Genomic DNA, 23,527 nt, shown 5'->3' with positions numbered 1-23,527 from the left:
GTTTTTTAATCAGCACATATTTCTATCCAATAAAATTGTGTGCAGTTAAACTAAGCAATTAACTTAGGGCTACCAGCTGAGTTTATTTAGATAGAAAACTTATCATCTGTTACAATCTGTTTGTATGATTTAATAGATTTTTTTTGGTATTTTTTTGTAAAGTGTCTTGAGATCATGTGTTGTGAGCTAATGCTATAGAGCACAAACTCCTTCTCTCCATATTGATAGAGTTAATTTAAAAAAAAGTCCAAGTTGCCTCTGCATATAAGTTTTTAGTACAGCTCTGATCTCTGATTCCTGATGGATTTTTAGTAATATTTCTCTTTTTTGTTGGTAAATAATGAACATACTTTGGGTTTTTCCTAACAAGTACACATATGCCAAGTGAGTGTTTGTAACTTTTTCTTATGTAATAAATGAATAATAAAATGTTATCTTTTTTACAGATAAAAGTCAGAAGACTTTGCCTGCCCACAAGCGCATTTCATGTCAATGTTCCAGCTTTTAATTTTCCTGAGAGAAAAAGGAAATCCCGTCTGCCGATTAATGTGCTTAATCTGGAGAAAGGCTGGTAATTATTTATTTTTTTTGTCTTTTTAAATGTAAGATTTTTTTTCCACATTCAGTGAGCAGGCATCACAACATGGGTTAGATGTCATTAGCTATGCAGACTGTAATAAATCACAGATTTGACAGTCAGAATCTGAAGCGATAACGACGTCATAAATCTTGTACATTCACCTTTGCTCATTGACAGGGTTTGTTTGTTTCCTTTATTTCTTTGTTTTATTACATTTAAATATGCTCTTATAAAATTAATCTCCACACAGGGCTGTGGATCAAAGACATTTGAGATATACTTGCAAAGTTTTGCTTTTTTTATGAATACCTTGATAAATACAAGAGTGCTGATTAAATGAAACCTCTTTGGGTGAGGAACATAAACTAATAAAACATCTGATAATATCAATGACAGCTTAAAGTGTTTCTTTTATGTTAAAACTGACCAGCTGGATGATGCACGGGATGGATATTATTTATCTAGAGCAATCAGTAAGCCTGAATAAATGTGAGTTTATGTAGACTAACACACTCTAATTCTGTATCTTGTAGTTATGTAAAAAATTATTGTGTTAAAAAAATGCACTAATTAGCCACTTTATTGGGCACATCTTACAAGGCTGTGCTCTATTTTTCATTTAGAGCAGCTTTAAGCGTCTGTTGCAGATTTAACAAAGGTGAGTTGAGATATAGTGAGATATAGTGGCCGCAAAGGCAACTTGACGTTTGATTAAAAAAAAAAGAAGCAATTTAACCAGATTAATTGTGCCAGGAGGGGATCAACATGGTCTAAAGCAACGCCTATGCAGGCTGTAGTTCGTAAAACGTTTCCTCTTTTTTTTTTTTTGGCCATTATTTGGGAGTCATTTGTGGGTAGCAGCACAAGGTAATGAGCTCATACTGAAAAGAAATCCCCAATAAACCTTAAATGCATTGAGATGCTGCAATGTGATTGGCTGATTTGTGTTAGCAAAAAGTGAAAAGGTGGATGGTGAATATATAGGTCTTTATGATTCTTACTAACATCTTTATTTGAATGCAAAGATCAGTTAGGAGGATAAAAGAAAAAATTTTCTTGACATCTTAATGAGATTTCTTTGGTTTGCTTTAGTAGAAATCACACAGACGAACAACTCCTCCCTGTTTCCAATGAATTAACTGCTTTGTTTGAAGAAGCTGCTTTTCGAAGTGTTTCTTCATCCCCTTCCTTTAAGGGTGGGTCTTATGATCCGAACACAGCTAACTTTAAAGATAACCCCCAAAGAGAATGTATTATATCTAAGCTCGGAGATAACACCCTGGAAAAACTGATAGATAAAAAACTGAACTTGGAGTTTAAACCTTCTTCATCTGCAAATGGTAGTTTTCTGTTTGAAACATGCTTTGATAGCATAGTGCAGATAGAAGAGTGACTGTAGAGGCTTTAATTCCAGCAGAACAGGAGAATCAGGCTGGATTAATCAATAGTTTCATTTTCTTTGCTTTTTTTTTTCAACTTTGCCGTTTCAAATGCTCTTATATTGATTCCACTGTAGCTGTTCCTGTTTTATAGGGAGTGCAAAGCAGCCCATAAATAAAGTTTAATTGATTTATTGATAGAAATACAAAGAGTTATTTATGGGTAATCACCTTGTAAAGATTTATAGATTTATAGATAAATTTAAAGATTTATGGCTTAGTGTGTCTAACTTCTGCTACAAGTTCTAAAGGTGTTTAGATTTATTTATAGCAACTGAATCTAGATAGTATATCGTGTCTAAGGCCACAACATTTCTAATGAGATAACGTGGAAAAAAGAAAGACAAATGGGAGAAAAACATTAGCTAATAATGTGGTATTTTAACTTGTTTTGTGTTAAAATAAATGCTACATAATACCTAGTTTAGATTGGAGGAAATTCTAGTTCAAAAAGAGAATAAACAGCTTTAGGTATTATTAAACGACTTTGCTTTTCCCTCCAAATCCAAACCACTAGAAACTTTTAAAAGAAAAGCATCCAGTTCATGGTTGTGTTTTGATTTAGTAACGACTTCAAACGCTTTCCCCCATGTTGGCATATAACTGTGTTAGTAGTAGCTCCTGTGAGATCCATTTATCATTTATTATTGTTGTGGCGTATTTAATCTTAGGACATGATTGACTTAATTTAGAAACTTGGGCACTATTAGCTGATTTTTAATCAATTATAAATAAATTAGTTTATACACCACTTTAATTTGGAAGTGTTAGAAATACTTGGGAATTCTATTCAAATTTCAAGGAATTTTTTTTTATTATTATTTATTAAACCACATTACATTCTGCAGTAATCTCTATAGGCCAGTCATTCTTCATCATTAGTTTTGCTTTAAGAGATTTTAAGTAGATTTTTATAATATTTTTTGGTTACTCGGGCTGATTGAAACATCTTTGAGGTAACGTGCTTCTTCAGCTCGAATAAATCCACTGGTAAACAACGACTGCTGGGAGAAAAAAAAATGGACTGACAGCCAAGATCTAGTGGTGGTCTTTACATGGAGGGGGTTAGTTTTCCAATAAAAACTCTGAATGAAAACACATTAGGTTCCAGAACATTTATTCCCATCTTGTAAAGACTGTTTTTAAGACAATAGAAAACAACATTTTATTCCCATGACTGAAGAGATTTCCTTATTAAAACCACATGCTTATCCAAAGGAATCTAAAAAAGCAGAAAAAATTTTTTTCAGGAGATAAACAAAGGTGTAAAGCACCACTATGGGAGTAATGGGAAGCACAGTCACAGTAGTAAAAGATGTAGCCTCTACACTGTGCCTTTATCTGACAATGATGCAATGTTGTTTTATCCTCAGAGGATTTCAGAAGCAAAAAAAAAAAAAGAAAAGCATGTATTTTTAGTTAAGAAACCAAAATTATGCATTGACCTGGCAGATTTAGATTTAAAATAATTTAATTTAACCAGGAGTCATGTTGTGTCAGATTAGAAACTAAAGAGATTCCAAAAGACTATAAAACAAAATTATCATCCTAATAAAATACACTTCAGTGCTGATTGGTTCTTAGAAAGAAAAATGTAAGTTATACTACTGTAAGGTTATTGTGCAACTTTTTTACATTCAGTCCCAGTGTCTCCTTAAGCTTTATTGAAGAAAAAATTTAAATAATCTTGACATGCAAATAAGAAAAATAAAGCGTTACTGTTTTAGCAAAACTGTTCTCCTGATTATATTTATGACATCCGATTGGAGATAGGAACTGAACAGATACTTTACATGGAAACAATACGTTAAAAATTACCAAATATAAGACTTGTTCAGGAAGAGTAGTATGGATTAGGGCAGCTATATAATGAGCTGTATCACATTGTGGCGATCAAACAGAAACATTACAACGTAGAAAACATTCTAGTTCAACGTAGCCTATATTGTTTCTGCAGACCAGACGGGTTGTTGTCACCAACCTACTTTTTAGAGAAAACTCAAATAATAACTGATCTTTTTCTATCCAACATCTTTCCTTGTTTAAGTCCACTGAGGAAATGATTTTGAGAAAGAGAAAAAAGATGTTTCAGAATAGGAAGTTTTTACTGCCAGCCTAGTTTTAACAAACAGGATTTTTTTTTAAGTTGAAATTGTTTCACCTGCAGTTTTACATCAGACTTTGTTTTTTGTTTTTCCTTTTGTAAGTTTGATCTGTTATAAGTACTTAATTTCAAGTAAAGATGGCTACAATTATTTTAGCACTGAATAAAGACAATAAGAATTTCCTTTACATTTATTGACCTTGGATTCAATCAGTGAGGCTTTGTAAGAGCACCACCTAGAGGATTTTTCTGTGCAAAAACAGATGGGTGGTGACAGACTGTAAACTGAACCTCCCTGAACACTGAGGGGGGGAAAAAAACAATAAGGAAAATGATAAACTTAAATAAATACATATAATCTTACACAGGGAGGTAAAAAATATTTTACGTTATCAAAGAATGAGTTATAAAAAGTTAACAAATGTGACGGGTTGGGTTTTTTTCTTAATTTAACTACTGAGAGCTTTAAAAAAAGGCACCCTAGAAGTCAATGGAAAACTCTGGAGGAGCCACACAGATGTATAGCTCAGGCTTAAATGAGCTCTACTACTATGTTTGTAAAGAGTCCAGATTTAAACTTTCTGGTCCATGTTAGGAAAAGCTAATGGCGTTCATTCCACTTAATGTTCCATCCCCAGTATGGAAAATTGGCGGCAGCATCTAGACCATGATGTATGGTTACTGACATCAGAAGTAAAAAGCAAATGGATGGAGTTAATTACAGGAAAACACCAGGAAAAAAGACAGGAGGCTGTAAAAGACTCCAGACGATAGTGAAGAGTGAGCTTCCAAAAGGTCTACAACTCTAAGCAAACAGCCAAAACCACAATGTGGAGGCTTTGATCAAAGCATATTCATGTGCTATAACAGCCCATCAATGTACAAAAATAAAAGCAGATAACATTTTCCATATACTTTATATCTTTAACTGTAAGGTTACAAAATATGGATGTTTTTTTAAAAATTAGTTGAAAGCTTTAGGAAGGCACAAACTTAGTTCTTACAGTAATGGAAAATAGATTATATAATCAATATCTTTTTTGCATGATACCCTGGAAATGTTTAGGTTTTAACTAATCAACTTTCATTTTTGCTTCAGTGGAAGATTTATTATGTTTTTCAGCAGCAAAAGAAAAAAATAAAAATAAAAATTGTGAGCAGATGTTGTTCGACTCCTACTGCTGAAAGACTTGTATTACTCACTCATTATATAGCGATATTTAGGACAATCCTATAGTAGATCTGGGACTAGATCGTTGGATTCTATTGAATTTGAACTGATTGGACTGATTTGAAACAAAAAGTAGTTTCTCATAAATGAAATGATATTTTTAATTCCGACGTTCTTAAATTAGATTGAACAGGGTTAAAAGTAAAAAAAAAAATCGGTAAGAAACACAAAAACAAAAAATGTAAAACAAAACATTTGCACGTTCTTTACCATCATGTGTATAATTATCACTTGTTTGTGGCTATTTATTTTTCTTCTTTTTTATTTTATCTATTTATTTATTTTTAGAATAAAAGTTAAAGCGCCACTTTACAGTAAAGGTTTGAAAAAAAATATGATTTAAAATAATATTCGTGGGAATATGGGCTTTTATTTTAGGAGCTCCCCTACTTCCGTTTACAGTGACGTAACTTCCGGCCGCCAACCCTGACAGGCTTTTTTCGCGGTAAAATGAAACTGGGTTGTTTATGCTGATCCCGTCGATTCTCTGTATTTGTTTCTAACACTCACAGTATAGTGGGCTTTAGCGGGTGTTTTTACTTTAACCGGGTTGCTAGTTTTGTTATGAGGCGCGTGGACAGCTAGCTTTAGCCGTTAACGTACCATCGCGACAGTGAACCGACTAAAGGAAACACTCGGCATTTAGACGAATATTTGAAAAGCTGAAACTATGGCGCTTGTAACTACAGAGAGTTTAAAGGCAGAACTCGAGACTTTTGAGATCACCTGTGAAGATGACTGTGTCCTCGACAAGAGTGAGTGTTTTATCCTCTGCAGTCTGTATCTGTCAATCACATGCTTTGTGTGTTTATGTGACTTAACGAATGCGTCTTAAGGCCTATACATACCTCACGTTTGGCCTGCACGTCCGTATTTCTGTCCGTACGTTCTATCCGTTGACTCCTTCATACCTCCGTCCGTTGAGGTGCGCAATAACCCGTATTTCCTCTAGGTGGCAGTGCTGGGCGCCAATGATTCGTCATTGATCAAAACATGGCGATGGTCCAAGACCTGATTCTGTTGCATTCTAACCTTCTTCTTCTTCTTCTTCTTATGGGATTTTATGGCGGTTGGCAGACTTGTGAATTGTGCATTACCGCCACCAACTGATATGGAGTAAAGCAAGATAACAGGAAACGATTCACCCCCCCCCCCCAAAAAAAAAAAAAAAAAAAAAAAAAAAAAAAAAAAAAAAAACCTGTGTAACTTAAACCAACATAATACTAAATCACATTTGCCCATATAATTTTAATTTACTCTAGGTCATCTTAACTCTGCCAGTTTCTGATGGTCCCATCGGTCCTCCCATCATACTTCCAACCATCTCCCAGTTCAAATCTTTAATGTCCAGATATTTTTCTGCAGCCTTCACTATTATTTTGATTTTTTCCGTTTTTTTTGTTGTCTGTGCAGTACAATTAATTACTTCTACCATGAAAAGAACAAAATTTGTCTTTTTAACAATAAGTGAGTCTTCATTAATTTTTGGAGATTTCTCTAGAGGTTTGGAATTTGCTGTGTGTTGAACTGTAGGTTTGGGTTTTTCTGACTGAGATGGGATCCTTTTTGCAGCTTCAGCGTAGGTTATTCCGAGCTCAAATTTCATTTTTTTAATTTCCTCAGACCTTTTGCTTGCTTCACAGCCGCGATAGGCAGCAGTATGTTCTCCACCACAATTACAGCATTTTATTTTAGCTTCTTTTCCACATTTTCCGTACTCATGTTCTCCTGCACACCTTCCACACCTCTGTTTCCCTTTACAAACTGCTGCAACGTGACCGAATTTTTGGCATTTGAAACATCTCAATGGTGGAGGATTGTAGATTTTGACATTATAGCTTATGTAACCGATGAATACTTTGCTTGGTAATTGCTCTTCTTCGAATTTAATTAGCACAGATAAACTGTCAGATCTTTCTCCGTTTCTTGTTGTTTTTAACCGTTTTACTTCTTTTACTTTTGCACCGCTTATGTTTTCCAGAATCTCTTTTTCAGAAATTTTTAGAGGAACTCCTCCAATGACTCCCCTGCTGATCTTTTTGTTCTCCATTAGGCTGCACTGAACTCTTATCCCGTCAATTTTGTTGATACGTATTGCTTTGCCTTGCTGGGCGCTGTCTCTGCAGTTAATTAGCAGGTCTCCACTGTACAGAATTCTGGCACCTTTGACTTCTCCGACAAGTTTATTGATGGTTTTTGTTAAGTGAACCGGATTCCAATTTGTAAAAGAGTCTGCCTGATTAACGACTTTGAATATGACTTTGAATTCATTTTGTTGTGCTGTGGAATGTATGGAATGATCATCACTGGATTGTTCTGAACTAGATTCCCCTTGAACTGATCTCTGTTTTTTCCGCTTTTTCTCATTTTTTGATGTTGCTATTTTCCAACCTTCATTGTCACTATTTCCCTCTTCCACCCCACAAGAATCGCTTCCTGTTTCCTCACTACTCACGGCCCAAGACATTTCTCCATAAGCAGCTTCAAAACACGCGCCATGCACCAAACGACCATCCCACATGCAATCCTCATGACTTCTAACCTTCTTTGTGATTTTGTTGACATTTTGTACTAAAAACTCAATAGCGCCCTCACCGTTTCCGGTAGTATTGCTCCGTATTGATCCGTTTCGTCCGTAAGCGTAAGCTCCCAAATTTCGTGTCAAAGTACGGGCGAAATCGACGGTTAGAACGTATGAAACACTCCACACGTATCCGTATCCGTCTTTTACGTGAGGTATGAATGGGCCTTTACTTCCATATTGTAGTTCTTTACTGCTATTCATTTAGAAAAAAATAATCATAATTGTACCTACATTTTAATTATAGCTAGATTATTTAATTTCAGAACTATAAACCTTAATGCATTGCATTGGGAATTAGAAATGAATCTGAAACATGTTTAGGAGACCCTTCATCTGCAGACCTCTGTCAGAGTAACACATCTGAACACAGATTCTGGATCAGGACTGTCTGTGAATACCACTTGTCAGGACTTGGTTCCAGTTTTGAACTGTTTGTGGTCCAAACTTGTGTCTTAGCTGAGTGATAATCTTTGATCCTGACCTTTCCATGGAAGCTCCAGCTTTGTTTACATTTGTCTCAAGTGTAGCTGCTTCTATCCAACTTTATTTCAGGGTAATCTTGTAGTTGTACTTAGCAGATTCCATGTACTTCGTGATATTTTATAGATCTTTTTTTTTGTTTTGACCACATCTACATGCTTTTTTGTACCACTCTTCCAGAAAACATCCTTATTAGTATTTAACTTATTATCTTACCTGAGCTGTGCATCTCTCAAGCTCCTCCAGCAATGAGGCTATTGGCTGATTCTCTGTGTGCATGGAGGTCTTTGTTGGTTTTCCCTTGTGATGGATTATTTTCATTTATTAAACCTTTAAAAGTTTGAGATATTGTGTCGAATCTTATTTAAAGGTTATCCACAGATTTATCTGCAGTCGGCTTGGTTTTTCCCTTAAACGGATGTGGAAGGAAAGATTGGCCACTAATGTTCTCCAGACCTAGATTTTTCTTTAGAAAATCTGGATTCCTACTGAGATGAAATCACTTTATTATTTTTATTTATCCATCACATTACTGCTAAAGGCTAGTTGTTGTACTTTCATTTATTTATTGGTATTAAATTAAAGGGAATTCAATTTAAATTTTACTTCAAACGTCTCTAGTTTTCTTAGTGTAACATTTAGAAACTCACCTTTATTTCCCCTTTACAATGATGCACTGATATGTCTGTCGCATAAAACTAAAAACAAACACTTATCACTGTGGTTTTAACTTGAAATTAGAAGCAAACATATAAATAATTTGAATAGTGCAGCTCCTCTTGATCTTATCTATGTTATTAATTGTGCTCCACAGTGGTTGAACTGTGCATCTGCAGCAGGACGCAGGCAGAGCAGATGCTGTTTGAGTGGGTCGCCTACAGTACCACAAAGGATGGCCTCAAACTCACCCTGGACAACCTGGAGCACTTCGAGCATGAGGTAACAACTGTACTTACTGATATCTAGTCACATCTATCTACCCAGTATTTTACCTTAGCTCTTATCAAGCTGATATTTTGATTCATGATGTTTAAAAAAAATCCTAAATGAATCAAATCAACTGCTTCATTAGCTTTAGATTACAAAGAGCAATATTCTTCCATCCGTCATTCTGATGGTTTATATTCCTGCCTAGTTTCGCGTGGTGTCAATCTAATTTTGCATATTGCATTATAAAGATCCAATTTTGTTCTGTTTTGGATTTATTCTATTTTTTTTTCTTCTTCTTCCAGTTCCTAAACAAGAGGAACAAATCCAAATCCAGCTCAAGGAAAGACGACAGTTACAGCCGACCCATAGATATTAATTCATTGCAAGATATGTATCCTTCACACCAAAAATAAAAAATTCCCGTGTTTTGGTAATGAGCGGTAGGAGGGGATTGCAGACCTTGACAAACGTCTTTCTTCAGAATAAAAGAAGAAGAAGAGGAAGAGAATCTTTTGGACTCTTATTCCACTCCAGGGAAGGTAAAATCAGTCACGGTTTTGTCATTTAGTCTTTTTCAATACCCGTGTTTAAACAGTCAAAGAAACTCTAAAGCGATAAGCTGAAATCTGTTGGTCTGTTGTCGTACAGGGCTCTCAGAAGCGAGCTCTCTCCACCCCAGAGCATCCTCAACCCAAACGATCCAGCGCCCTGCTGACCAGCCCAGGCCTGCTGCTGTCTCCTGCAAACTTTTCCCCCAGGTATTTATCAGCTACACAATGCAAACAAGTTGCTTTACTTTTTTTTTTTTTAATCCAATACTTCCATCTTTGCCATGCATTACTATTTTTAGTTTTCAACCAATTAAAGACATTGAAGTCAATACCCAAACGAAAGCTTTAAAATAAAGCTTTTAATAAATAATGTAAAATATATCAGTATTCCAATAAAGATCTGTCTTTTCCCCGACAGTGTAACCCCTTCCCACAAGTACAGCCAACGAGGAAGTAAAGGAGAGGTAGTGGTTACGTTTGGGGCCGTGCAGGGGGCCCGTTGGACGGGCAGGAAGGATCCGGGTGCAGGTGTCCAGGTGGATCTTCTAGAGGGGCCAGAGGACTCCCTCCGCAGCAGCTATAAATACATGTTCCAAAGGCTGCGAGATGTTCGAAATGGTACACAGCACATTCACAAACAAATTTATAGTCTCTTTTAAATAGGTCTGGGTATTTTAGCCAAAGTCCTGAATCGATTTGATTTTGATTCATAGGGTTCTAAATCGATTAATTGCGATCCAATCTGTTTTTACAATAATGAAAGTGGTTATACTGTGTTTCAAAACACTCATGTATTTTATTTTTTCCTGTCATATTAAACGCAAAGTTTAAACCTGAGATGTGAACCAAACTGTCTCAAAAGTGCAAAGTTGTTTGTGAAAAGGTTAAGCCTCACTTGAGCGAGCAGACGTCACACAGTGGGGAAACAGCAGACATGCATGAGCTGCATTATCTTCACTGCACAAACTATATTTGCAGTGTTGTCTGTAACAACTACAGGGTGATTGCTGGTCAGCTCCCATAGGCTAATGTCTTCAGTCAACCTATTTTCTATATTTGCAGCTGTCTGGCTTGAAGTCATCTTGAGAGCATCTTTCCTGCTCATTTGAATTTGAACATCACGTGCATCACTATAAAAATAATCAATCTCATTCCCTAGACATCGATTTTGCAAAAATGTAAAGGAATTGATTCAAAATCGATTAAATCGATTTTTTTTTTACCCAGCCCTACTTTTAACACTTCCGTTTAGGTATGGACATCATTTCTTGCTCAAAATGCACGAGTCTCTCTCAGTCCGTTCTTGTCTCCTTATTGAGACAAAGTTCTACTCTGATTGAAATAATTAGACTTATTTTTATTCCGAATATGTAAAGAATGTCATTTAGTTCTCAGAGTCAAAGATCCCTATTAGTGCTGAACCCTTAGTGTTCTTCACTATCTTCTCTGTTTCCAGCTATCAGTCTTCTTCAATCATCCATGCCTCTACCATCCAGTTGTTCATCCTCCGTTGTTTTTTCTCTTGTTGTTTATTTTTTCCTCCAGTGTTGACAGAGAAGATAGAAGAGCTGGGAGAAAGCCTGAGGTCTCACTTCAACATTGAGGAGTTCTCAGCTGCCTCTCTGCCCGCTCAGGTTCATAACACTTTCTCTAAGAAGCTTCAACATGGAAATCATTGCCTTGACATCGGTCAGCCGACCAGTCTTTATTTAGAAATCAATGTTTATAGAGTCAGGTGTGAAGCGAACAGTTTCAAAGTGGGGTGAAGTTAGGAAGCTGAGGCAGAGGCATTTCTTGCAAGAAATAAGGTTGAAATTTATTTAACTTTCTCAGACGGAGGGATGGAGCTTCTGACTGCGGCAAGCTCAGCACATACATTTATACAAACATTTATACATTTTACAAAATCACACACTCCCCCCAGGGGAACCAACCCACCCCCTGCATAAGGAGCTTTCTTACACTTGAACATTGAAGCAAAACAACTTGATTTCATCATTGCCATTCCCTGTTAGGTTAATATACCCTTTGCACACCATGAAGGAGGCTGTGTAACTCATTCTTATCTCTTAGGACCTTCCTTTGGAGCCTGTGAGGCTAAAAACAGACATATCTCAACATTTTTTTATTCACAGTGGTTATAAATTGAATGGCTTCTTTTTGGAAATTGTTATTTTTTTGGGTGGGGAGGGGGGTTGACAAATTTATTAAAAACAATAGCTTTTGACAAGAAACAGGCTGTTAGATATCCATAAAAACATATAAAGAGATAATGCAGACATTTATTCTAATTATCGTATTTTCCAGACTATAAGCCACTACTTTTTTCCTACACTTTGAACCATGCAGTTTATAAGAAGGTGCAGCTTTTCTTTGGATTTTTCATAACCGCCAGCGGAAGAAGTCAAAGTTGGAAATGAAAGAATAAGGGGCTAATTTTCATTTAGCACAAAAACATTCTAGCAGCAGGAAAGACAGAGAACAAATGTCCCGAATTCACACATTTACAAAATAACTTTATTGTCATTTTGTATACACCGGATGTATACAAAAATAAAAATTTTGATGCATAAAGCTTTTCAATAGAGCAGCTTACAACAGTGAAATGAACATTGCCATTTATAAAGTGCAGCAGTGATCAAGAATGTTGGCAGTGTAGGAGAAAAGAAAAAATTTTGTATGAAGTCCAAAACATGGAGAACCAACATTCACATCAGCTGTGAACTGTTGTCCTTAAGGCTGTCCTCTGGTAACATCCAGGACTGACGTTAAACTTTCATAGAGAGAAGTAGAGACTCACAAATTACTTCTAGTGTAAAGAAAGATGAAGCAGGAGCTTCCAGAGTAAACCTTCTAGGTGTAGTCATTAGGTAAACATCAGATGACCACACATATGTCCTCGATTGAAAACATTTCTGCTCCTATTAGAACGTACCTTGTCCAGAACCATCCTGGTCATTAAACCTTCTTCAGGGTGTTTTGTTTAATGGGGTGAGCTGACTGTCTACCTCACTGATTCTGTGTTTCTCCCCTCCAGGACAGTATAACAGTGTTGGGTCAGGTTTGCTGCGACAGTAACGGTAAACTGAATGCTCAGTCGGTTCTTCTGGAGGCGGGGCCAGAGCAGGGCGGTCAGCAGGTTCCAGTTGACCTGTCTGAGCTTAAAGAATTTTCCCTCTTTCCTGGTCAGGTGAGCTGATGAAAACCAGCTGATATGGTCTGAACTGAGAGCTGTTTTCTATTTGATGCATTTATTCTAAAAATATCAGCAATAGTGGTTCTTTAAAGTGTTTTATGTGACACTGATAATCAGAATGGTGGTCTCTCCTTTGCCTCTGCGCTGAGGTCAGTGTGCAGCAGGTTATATGGCCACCAAGAGAAAACGGGGAATGCCAAGGACGACGGCTGGAGACAGAGCCGACGTCTGACCGAGAACTCCGACAGTTATCCATTAACTTTTCTTTACTGGCATCCTTTCACCCATCACTGTTCCTTATGCAGACTGGAAAAGGGTGCAGGAGCGTCTACTTTAGAAATAAGCACACCGTTTGTTCTGAACACCTTCTCTTCTTCCAGGTGGTGGTGATGGAAGGGATGAACACAACAGGAAGGAAATTTGTGGCCTCCAAGCTTTATGAGGTCAGACGGACATTTTGATTTCTCCTCTTTTTATTACTTTGAGCCGTTTCTGCATCATGAATTAATCCTGTGTTTATTTAGGGAGTTCCTCTTCCGTTTTATAACAACAATGTAAAAATGGAGACTGATGAAGGTAAATAAGAGACAGCGGTTAGTTGTAGGTTTTGCATCATTTTTTCAAATTACTGTTTAGAATTCATCTGTGAATTTTTATTTTACTTCTGATTCAGTGGCAGAGCCTCTGAACGTCCTGGTGGCCTGTGGACCATACACACCTTCTGACAGCCTGACCTTTGACCCCCTACTAGACCTGATCAGTATCATTGTCAGAGATCGTCCTGACGTCTGCCTGCTGGTAAATCTTCTGAGTACTTATTGGAAAACGCTTTTATCAGTGTGAAGGAAAAGCTTCTAAATTAGTTTATTTACAGAGTCATAAATAAGTGGTGAGCGTGACCTTTGTTCTTCTTCTCTAGTTGGGTCCTTTTGTGGATTCCAAGCATGAACAAATCGAGGTATGTTTCAGTTTCTTTTATCTATTTTAGCCTCCATGTTTGAAGCAGTTTAAGTGTGACATCCATCCATCTGTGTGTCTCACAGAAAGCCCAGGTCACCGAGATGTTTGAGACGATTTTTTTCAGATGTGTTGAAAGCATTTTGGACGGAACCAGGAGGTATGTCACAAAACGCTGGTTAAACCTCACAGCTGTTGGCTTTTTACAAAAAACCAACCGACATCTCCTACTGCTTTGATCCCAAGCTGCCGGTTCTTTCCTATTACGCTGTTTCTGATCATTGCATCTCTGGGTTTTCCAGCATACTTACGTTTTTCTTCAGAATGTATTTTTTGTGCTCCAGCTATAGTATCGTGTTTGTATCGGCACTTTTTTGTATTGTTGGTGCCTAAAATAAGAACATTATTCATTCCTATAAAACTAATTTGTGAAAGCTATTATTTCCAGTAGATTAGATCATTTTAATGTCATCTTGACTGCTTTCTATAAAAAAAGGAAAAGCTACAGTTCACACTAAGAGGAGCTTAGCAACCCATCCTTAAAATCACTGCAAAAGCTGAAAAGGACCGAATTAAAAACCCTCCTGTAATGAATAAAGGCCTCGAGTTTAAATGCATGCCAGAGAAACAGAAACAGCCTCCTGTTAAGAATCCTTGTGACGAGTTTGTTTACTCGTATGACTACATAAATCATAAATAAATATAAAAATATAAAAACATAAATAAATCCCATTGATTTTTTTTCATCATCCAATTATAACCTGTTCAATCCAAGTAGATCCTTGTTTTCAGAGGATTGATCCTTTTCAGATCCTGGGTCTGACTTTAATTCTTATAACAAGCCATCCTTCTGAAAATAACTCATGCTGTACAGACGATTATGCCAAAAAAAAAAAAAAAAGACTTGCCTCCCATATTTTTCATAAGGTGCTGCACCTAAACCTAAAACCTTCTTATTTCTCTCTTGTGAAGTGTTGGCTGTCAGTTGGTGTTTGTCCCCTCCCAGAGAGACATCCATCACGACTTCATCTACCCACAGCCTCCATTCGTCCTGCCGAACCTCAGCAAGGACCAGGCCCAGGTCTCTTCTCTCTCACAAACAAATTTGGAAGATTATCTGAACTAGGCAGACTTCTTCTCTTTTGCTGATGCAGCAAAAAAAACGCATCCTTTTGTAATTTTTATTCATACATAATCTACCTGAGATTAATCATTTAGTTTTTCTGTTACATTATCATGTCTCAGGAGTCACATAAGTCTTCATCACTGCAAAATAATAGTCTAAGTCAGTAAAATAAGTGCTTTTTTTTCTTGAATTGAAGTGAGACAATTTGTCAATGGAATCAAACGTTTTGCATTTGAAATAAGAAAAAAAAATGCATTGTCTTATTTCAAGTGCATAGCATCTAATTATCCTATTTTAATATATAATAAGAATATCTTAATTACCTGCTCAGATCGTATTTGCAGTGCATTCTCTCTGATATTTCTTTCTGTCCTGCAGCGAGTCACCCTGGTTCCTGACCCCTGCACCCTGCTGATTGACGGAGTGACGTTTGGTCTGACATCCACCGACATCCTCTTCCACATGGGAGCCGAGGAGATCAGCCGGTGAGGAGCACCCTCAGGTCCTTCTTTCTGATTCCTGTTTGCTCTCATCCGAGTTAAATAAGTAAAGCTTTATGGTCGTTGCAGCGGCACTGGCTCTGACAGATTTTCCCGCATCCTGAACCACATGCTGACTCAGAGGAGGTAAAGGTCCCCAAAATTGTCACTTTCCTGTTTTTCAAGACTGCAAACACTGATTTCTGTTCTGTTCTGCAGCTTCTACCCGCTGTATCCGCCCACGGAAGAGGTGAACATGGATTATGAGAAGTTCCAGATTTTCGGCCACATGTTGCTCACTCCAGATGTTCTTGTCGTTCCTTCGGAGCTGCGTTACTTTGTGAAGGTACGGAACTATTCCGGAGAAACATGTTCAGCCATGTTATTGCTTTTCTGAACCCACCTACCTTGCATTGTCAGGATGTGGGGGGCTGTGTGTGCGTGAATCCTGGACGGCTCACCAAAGGCCAGGTGGGAGGGACGTACGGCAGGCTGCTCATCCAGCGCAGCGCTACGGCCAACGACGGCAAGAGGGCGAGTCCGTGTTTAACTGCTCAGGTGGTTAAAATATGATGCAGTCAAACATAAAAAGCTGTAAAATTAGCTTTATTAGTTACACGTTTTCTGTTTTTCTTACAACAAATTCAAAAGTTTGTCATTGCTGTTGAAATCATAATAAATGTTGGTCTATTTTTCTATTCCAAAAACATCTAGTGGGCTGTTGATTTCAGAAATAAAGGAATTAATTTATACAGTTTTGTTTTGTCTAGAATCTGCAGATCCATCTCTTTGCTGATTTATTAAAAAAGTTATAAAATAAATACATTTTCCACAATCCAGGGTTTTTTGTGCTTTTTCATCTTCTCTCAGTTAAAATCTACTTGAACTCAAATTTCCAGATTGAAGCTCATAAAAGCTAAAAAATAAATGGGATTAAACAGTTATATATATATATTTTAGAGATTTATGTCACTAAAGTAGAACATGTTTTTATCTACTTCATTCAGTTCAAGTGGGAAAACACTGGAACAATGAGTGGTAGAAAAAGTGCAAAGGCAACAGAGATGACCAGAGGCTAGAAAATAAGCCAATCACTAAAACAGCAGCTCAGATTCACAGAATTTGGCCTCTTCAGACCAAACGGGCTTCCTTATCTCCTCCAGCCCATGCCGAACTGCTGCAGAAATGTGTACAGTTACTGTACAGTGGAAATACGGCCCACATTTCGCCATTAAATTTTTTTTATCGTTTTATATTGCATACAATACTGTTTGTGGTTTTATTAGCTCTAAGCATTCATCTTTACATCTAAAATGAGTTAATATGAGAGAGATATGTGACATCAAGTAAATGTGACATTATAAAAGTTTAAATCCAGTTTATTAAGCAATTACATCACAATACAAAAAAAAAAAAAAACATTTTAATACAGGTTATTAAGCCATAACATCACAATATAAAAAAAAAAAAAAACATTTTAATACAGGTTATTAAGCCATAACATCACAATATTTAAAAAAAAAAAAAAAACAATCTAGTAAGAACTACTATAAATAAGTAATTTGCTGGAAAATGGCAAGAAAAATACCAAAAAAATAATTAAAAAACTAAATGAAAAAATAATTTAGTGGCTGTGGTCAGTAATACGCCGTGCCATTTGCCGACGAGCCACCGGAACTGCTGCCACAAATTGAGCTCGGCCCTGCTGTAATATGAAGTGCATAGAGCAAACTTAAGTTCAGTCCCTTAATGGTTTAGTTTATTTAAATTTTCCTGTAGAGGTTCACCTGTTCACATGCTCCCATCACCATCTTCTGCAGGGCTCTCAGCTAAACATGGAGGATGCCTGTTAGTGATGATAACATCAGGTTCCTGCAGTCTGCTGGCTTGTTTCCTGATCCTACTGGTGCTGTTCGACCATGTGAAGGAAGTCACTCTACTGCATAGTTGACGTTTTATTTCCTTTTCAGCCATCATTTAGTCATAGAAGTGATCAAACTCATCTGAGTCACTTTTATGGTCTGTTTTCACGCTGGCTTCGGCCACTTGGAAGATGTCCAGGTTGAGACATTTAGCTGAAAAATAAATGCAGTTTGAATCAGAAGGATGGACATCAATCACTGCAACATGTTATTGTTTGTGTTTACCTTTAGGATTCCCTTCACTTTTCACAGTGTTTGCTCTAAAGACATGAAGTAGTGATGAGAAAAATATTCCATTGTGCGTTTTATGAAGGAGAAAATGTAATAAAAGAAAAACGTACGTTTTGTTTGTTGGCTCTTGAGGTGCTAGGAGATTCTCTATATCTTCATCACTGGATTCTTTTGAGTTGTTTAAAGATTGGGAGTTACTCTCCTCTTCCTCATCTTCAGCTGCTTCCTTTGGAATATTCCTCATCTGTTTTGACCTAAGGCCAAAGGACTCAGTGATTTAGTTAAAATTAAAAACAGGAGGTTTTCTCCCTAACTTTGTCATACCTGTTGTCATGTGGAGTGATGATGCTGTCTTCTGAGTCTCCTGCTTCATCACTCCTCAGCTGACCTTCCTGCTCCTCTTCTTTTTCACTGCCTCCATTCTCTTCCTCTTCTTCCTCCAGCGAAGAGGCAGAATCCTGCTTCCTGTTCTCTAGCTGCTCTTCATCTTCTTCATCCTCCATCCCACCCTTTACCTCCTCCCCATCGTTGTTCTCCTCCTCGTCTTCCTCCACATTACTGCCTTCTTCACTTGTCCCTTTGTTCTCTTTCCTTCCATCTTCAGACCCTGAATTTTCCTCTTCATCCTCTTCATCCCTCTCTTCTGTGTTGCTTTGCTCAGAGCTGTTACCTTCCTCATCATCTACCTCCTCACTTTTTATAACCTCACTGTCTGATTCATCTTCGGTCATCTTATCTTCTTTGCTCCTGTTTAGCTCCTCTGCTTCCTTCTCTGGTGTCACTGACCCACTGCGCAGCCCCTTGCCTCGCTTTCTGCTCCTGCCGCCTAATGTCCCTCCTTCCTCTGAGGAGCTGTTGGTTTCTGAGCGCACGGCGACTGGGGACAGGGTAGCAATAATTTTGCTGGAAGTCCTGGATGACCTTAAAAGAGTTGGTTGAGATGAAATAAGAGCTGTCACCATGCATACTGCAGTTATAGATTCAGTGGAACACTAACAGATTTTATGATACTTTAACAAAGAGCTACCTCTGGTTTCAAAGTAAGGAATCCTTAATTATGTGATTTATTATGAGGTTAGGACTTTCAGCTTCAGGTTTTCAGAGTTAAATATTATAGATTGATTTTAAATGTTTGTATTATGCTTATTTGAACAAGTTGTGGTTAGGCTGATTAGCCAAAAAAGGTTTAATATGTTAAAGGTTTAGGTTTGCAAAAGAAATAACAATTCTATGAATATAGTAATAAAAAATTTAAAAACTAACATATACAAACTAATAAAAGTCAAGCACTGCTTTTCAACCAAGATTCAACAGAATCATTTCAATAAAATGAACTAATGAAAGAGGCCTGGACAAGAAGGATGGTCCCCCTAGAAAAGATTGAAAATATTGTGATCAAATGGACGTGTTAAATCAAGGTGTGTCCAATAATTAGCCTCTCGGGTGTCTACAATCTTGTAATCAGTTAGTTTGCCTATATATAGGGCTACAGGTAGTCCTTGTGCTGTTTGCTGACATGGTGTGTAGGAGGAAAATTGATCACAAGTCAAAGGGACGGATGATATGAGTGGTAACAAAATAGAGATCAGAGGTGAACTTCAAGCTCAAGGAACATCAGTCTCAGATGAAACCATCCGTCATTGTTTGAGCCAAATGGACCAAGGAGGAACCAATAGTTGAGAACAGTAAAATAGACAGACTGGAATTTGCTAAACTACATGTTAACAAGCAACAAAGCTTCTGGGAGAACGTTCTTTGGAAAGATGAGACATAAATGGAACTTTTAGCCATGGCACATCAGCTCTATGTTCAAAGGTGGAAAAATTTTAAAAAGCATATTAAGAAAATAACCCTGTCCCTATTGTTAAACATGGAGGAGGCTCTGTTATGCTCTGGGGCTGCTTTGCTTCATCTGGGGCAGGGTGTCTGAACCTCTGCAAGGTTCAATGAAATCTCCAGACCATCAAGTGATTTTAGAGAGAAATGTGCTGCTTAGTCTTACTCTCAGGTCATGAATCTTCAACGGAATACTGACTCAAAACATACAGATAGAAACAACAAGGAATAGCTAAGACGAAAAAATTGGATTATTCTGAAGTGTCCCTCTATGAACCTGACCTAAATGCTAATTAGCATCTTTGTAAGAAACGGAAACATGTCGTCTGGAAAAGATAATCTTCAAATCTGAGACAGCTGGATCAGTTTTGGCATGAGGAATGGGCCAAAATACCTGCTAAGAGGAGCAGGAGACTTATTGACAGTAACAGGAATTATTTGATTCAGCGATTAACACAAAATGTTGGACAACAAAGTTTTAAGGGTTTATAGTCTAGACCTGTTCAATGAGTTTCTTAAAATCATTCTGTTGAAGCATGGTTGAAAATCAATGTCTGACTTTTATTAGTTCTTTTTCATAGAATCTTTATTCATGACTACTTTAGTCAGATTCAAGTTATTTCTGTGACCAATTTGGGGTTTTATTTTTCTTTAAAGGAGAGGCGCCAACAATTTTGTCCACATTTGTATTTTAGCTGCGGAAACAAAACTTATTAAAGACTTATATGAACTAAACAGGCACTGAATCTGTTCTCTGTATTTCCATCAGAGGGTTTTTAAACCTTACATTTTTTTAATATCTACAGTTATTCCATCAGTTGTTTCATTTTACATAACAGTCATATCATGTAGAAGTCGATCCAACCAATGGGAAACGTACATTAAAAGTAAATTTTATATTAACTTGTTTCTTTTAACATTAAAAGAATATTAATGTTCATGTTCAGCCTTTTTTCTTATGGGCACAGCTAATGACGAGGGTGATTTCCTTCTAATCGTAAAGGCTTGGGAGTTCATTACCAGGAAACCAGTGCAATACGCTGGTCAGTAATTGAAGCAAAGATGTCACTACTGTAATGCCAATAAATAACTGTATTTTTCATTATTAATTAGTCATTATTCAACAGACCATTTTAACTGTAAATAAAAACTTAATAAATGTTTTCATTCAAAACTGCACAGACGTTTCATAATTTTAGAAATGTCTGAAAAAGAAAATAACTTTAGATCAGTTCTCATGAATATTTTGGGCTCAACCATGCTAACGCTCATTTAAAGTGAACTATGGATAATTATAATAGGTTAATTTTGATATTTAAGTTTACTTTAGATTTCACTTGATTTTTATCCCAGCCCCAATTTTATGTAGTTTAACTGTAAAGAAGGTATCTGCCAGAGATGGCAAAAGTACTGACTTTCCATACTTGAGTAAAAGTACAGATACTTGTGTTAAAAAATACTCTGGTAAAAGTGGAAGTACTGATTAAACTTCTTTACTCAAGTAAAAGTAACAAAGTACAGGCTTGTAAATTTACTTAAAGTATAAAAGTAAAAGTAGAAACCACTTTTTTCATGCCGTTGCCTACATTTTAAATGGATGTCTGCCAATAGGACTAGATCTCCGTTGTGTTCATTTTCAATCATCTCGTCGTCCATGCTACTATGCTAACGCCACCGCCACCAAGCTGCGATGATTTGCCGCCAATGAATACCGCCGAATCTGTCCATTCATCTTGTATTGGTGCGTCAAATGCAACGTAGATTGCCATCCAATTAGATTGAATTTGGTATTGATGACATGAAAAATAATAACGGTAACTCCATTGAAATGATTCAAAACTAAAGTAACGAGCCAATTTTTTAAAATGTAAGGAGTAGAAAGTACAGATATTTGTGTAAAAATGTAAGGAGTAGAAGTAAAAAGTCGCCATAAAAATAAGCAGTAAAGTAAAGTAAAAATATCAGAAAAATCTACTTGAGTACAGTAACGAAGTATTTGTACTTCGTTACTTCCCATCTCTGGTATCTGCCTTATACACTTTAAGACAGAAACAATGTGACCTACCAGCATTCGTTAATCTATCAGATTTTACTCATTTTTACAGACATTGGTCAATCTATTTAGTATTTTTAAGCCACATCCCTCATTTAGAAAAAAAAAAAAAAACTCCTTAAATCAAAGGATGACTTAGTGTTTGATGCTATTATAAAAGCCTTAAAGCAACAACTTAAAAACAATCACCTTATAATAATACAAAGCGTCCAGAAATAAAGGATTATTAAAACATTTACACCGAGCTAAATTTTTGTCATAATAGATTCTACTAGATTCTTACTTCTGAGAACCAGATCTTTCTGACTCTGAGGATGAAGGCTTTGTTTTTCCTTTCTTTGTCTTCTTTTCTCTGCTAGTCAGACTGGAATCTCTGTCGCTCTCACTGGTTTCTGCATGTCCACTGGACAGACGGACTTCATGATGTGGAGAAAAGATTGATAAAAGAGATTCATCTGAATCCATTTTACTTAAAAACAGAGTTAGTTTCCTCGTTTTTTGTTTTTTTTTGTCATCCTCTTACCTGGTTTGATGTCGAGCTCAGTGGACAAACGTCTTCTAACTTCACCACCTCTTACTCTCTTTGAAATTCCCAGGTTTGTCTCATTGTTTTCCTCCACGGTTTGAGAACCCCTCTGTACTGACGGTTCCTCAGAATGAAGCTGACCTGCAGATCCTCTAGAAAAGCCTTCGTTGTAGCAAGGAGGATCCCAGCCTGCTGCTTCGGCTCTGGAACATGGCTGATGATGAGCAGGTGAGGAGGGGAGATTTGGCAGCAGATGTAGGTGAGAATATGGGAAGTTGGGAGGAGGAAACAGGGAGGAAGTTTGTGGTTGAAAAGGGGCTCTAAGGAAGCCTGGAACCATGCCTGCTTGGGTCAGCCAGGAGGACCCTGGATGGGGATAGTCGGAGGAATTGTTTTCACCATCAGCAGATTTCTCTTCCATATAAGTTTGAGGAGCGTCAGATGTTTTTGACCTCATATAAGGATCTGTAAATAAAAATAGGCTTTATAGAAGGAGCTCCAGGTTTCTAGTTTAAATTATAATAAGATATATTCAAGCACCAAAAGATGAAAACAAACCTTTTGAAATCAATGGTTCACCAACTGTTGCTGTTGACACTTGATCTTTATTCTGTCGTGAATTCAGACAGTCCTCCATCCTCTGTTGTGGAAATAAGCATTAAAAATAGTGTGTAATGCAGAATAAAGGCTGTCTGCATTATAAGAACTTTGTAGAAAAACCAGAAAAAAGGCACTAATGAGGAAAATATAATCTTGAGATTCTTTCTGTTAAACATGTATTTGTTTTGAAAGTTAATAGATGAAGAAAGTAATTCATGGTTGGAAATAGAGGAACATTTTCCTTCGATTGAAAATCATTAAAAAATTTAATCATTTAAAATATCTTAAATCTATTTGTATTAAGCTTTTGTGAGTAAAAACTTATCAAAACAATCTTTTGCTGCAAGTTTTTAAGGGTTTTTATCTACCAGGACCTCACCTTTAAAAACTCAAACTTTCATCGTTTTTTTTATTGCAAAAAGTTAAAACTTTGAATGAAAGGTCAGCATTGGGGAACATTGTTTTTATATCGGATTGGCAAATAAAGTGAGGCTAGAGTGAGATTGTTTGACTCATTTTCAGCCTTTTATATGTTCTTTTCTCCATCCATCTCTCGTTAAGTTCCCTGTCTCTGCACTAGAAAGCCTCTATGCGGCATGATAGGGCCAACACCATGTTCCAACACTTGCCAGAAAGTTCAGGTTCAGTTTCCTTTGACTTCTTCCACATATTTGTGCTGTTCCTTAAAATAATTTTGGCAAA

General features: G+C 36.9%; 2 protein-coding genes across 3 annotated transcripts in view; one reads left to right on the top strand and one right to left on the bottom strand.

Annotated features, from left to right (window-relative positions):
* The first annotated feature begins 6,024 nt into the window (after window positions 1-6,024).
* On the top strand, window positions 6,025-16,492 carry pola2 (polymerase (DNA directed), alpha 2). The gene is made up of 18 exons (XM_038286628.1): window positions 6,025-6,109; window positions 9,233-9,357; window positions 9,651-9,739; window positions 9,830-9,887; window positions 9,997-10,106; window positions 10,318-10,517; window positions 11,445-11,533; window positions 12,937-13,089; window positions 13,476-13,538; window positions 13,620-13,671; window positions 13,769-13,893; window positions 14,015-14,053; window positions 14,139-14,212; window positions 15,025-15,133; window positions 15,557-15,663; window positions 15,748-15,804; window positions 15,877-16,003; window positions 16,078-16,492. Exons 1-18 carry the CDS (start codon window positions 6,025-6,027, stop codon window positions 16,228-16,230), a joined length of 1,815 nt encoding a protein of 604 aa, XP_038142556.1. The 3' UTR covers window positions 16,231-16,492.
* A 705-nt stretch (window positions 16,493-17,197) lies between these two features.
* LOC119784526 (midasin-like) overlaps window positions 17,198-23,527 on the bottom strand; it is a 7,732-nt gene continuing 1,402 nt past the window's right edge. For both annotated transcript variants that reach the window (XM_038286618.1, XM_038286619.1), the window contains exons 4-10: window positions 22,784-22,865; window positions 22,223-22,690; window positions 21,983-22,115; window positions 18,135-18,731; window positions 17,921-18,064; window positions 17,805-17,839; window positions 17,198-17,732 (exon numbers count right to left, since the gene is read on the bottom strand). In XM_038286618.1, the coding sequence (XP_038142546.1) occupies window positions 17,635-17,732; window positions 17,805-17,839; window positions 17,921-18,064; window positions 18,135-18,731; window positions 21,983-22,115; window positions 22,223-22,690; window positions 22,784-22,865 (1,557 nt within the window). In that variant the 3' untranslated portion in view covers window positions 17,198-17,634. The remainder of the gene's footprint in view (window positions 17,733-17,804; window positions 17,840-17,920; window positions 18,065-18,134; window positions 18,732-21,982; window positions 22,116-22,222; window positions 22,691-22,783; window positions 22,866-23,527) is intronic.

The sequence above is a fragment of the Cyprinodon tularosa genome, unplaced genomic scaffold (assembly GCF_016077235.1).
Source record: "Cyprinodon tularosa strain WSP-4 unplaced genomic scaffold, ASM1607723v1 ctg228, whole genome shotgun sequence".
NCBI lineage: Eukaryota > Metazoa > Chordata > Actinopteri > Cyprinodontiformes > Cyprinodontidae > Cyprinodon > Cyprinodon tularosa.
This window is presented reverse-complemented; position numbering and strand designations above follow the sequence as displayed.

Excerpts from the sequence above, each read along its gene's own strand:
- pola2 (XM_038286628.1), top strand. The coding sequence starts at position 6,025 with ATGGCGCTTGTAACTACAGAGAGTTTAAAGGCAGAACTCGAGACTTTT. Across the intron at positions 6,110-9,232 it reads TGACTGTGTCCTCGACAAGA|TGGTTGAACTGTGCATCTGC; the intron begins GTGAGTGTTTTA and ends TGTGCTCCACAG. Across the intron at positions 15,805-15,876 it reads CACATGCTGACTCAGAGGAG|CTTCTACCCGCTGTATCCGC; the intron begins GTAAAGGTCCCC and ends TCTGTTCTGCAG.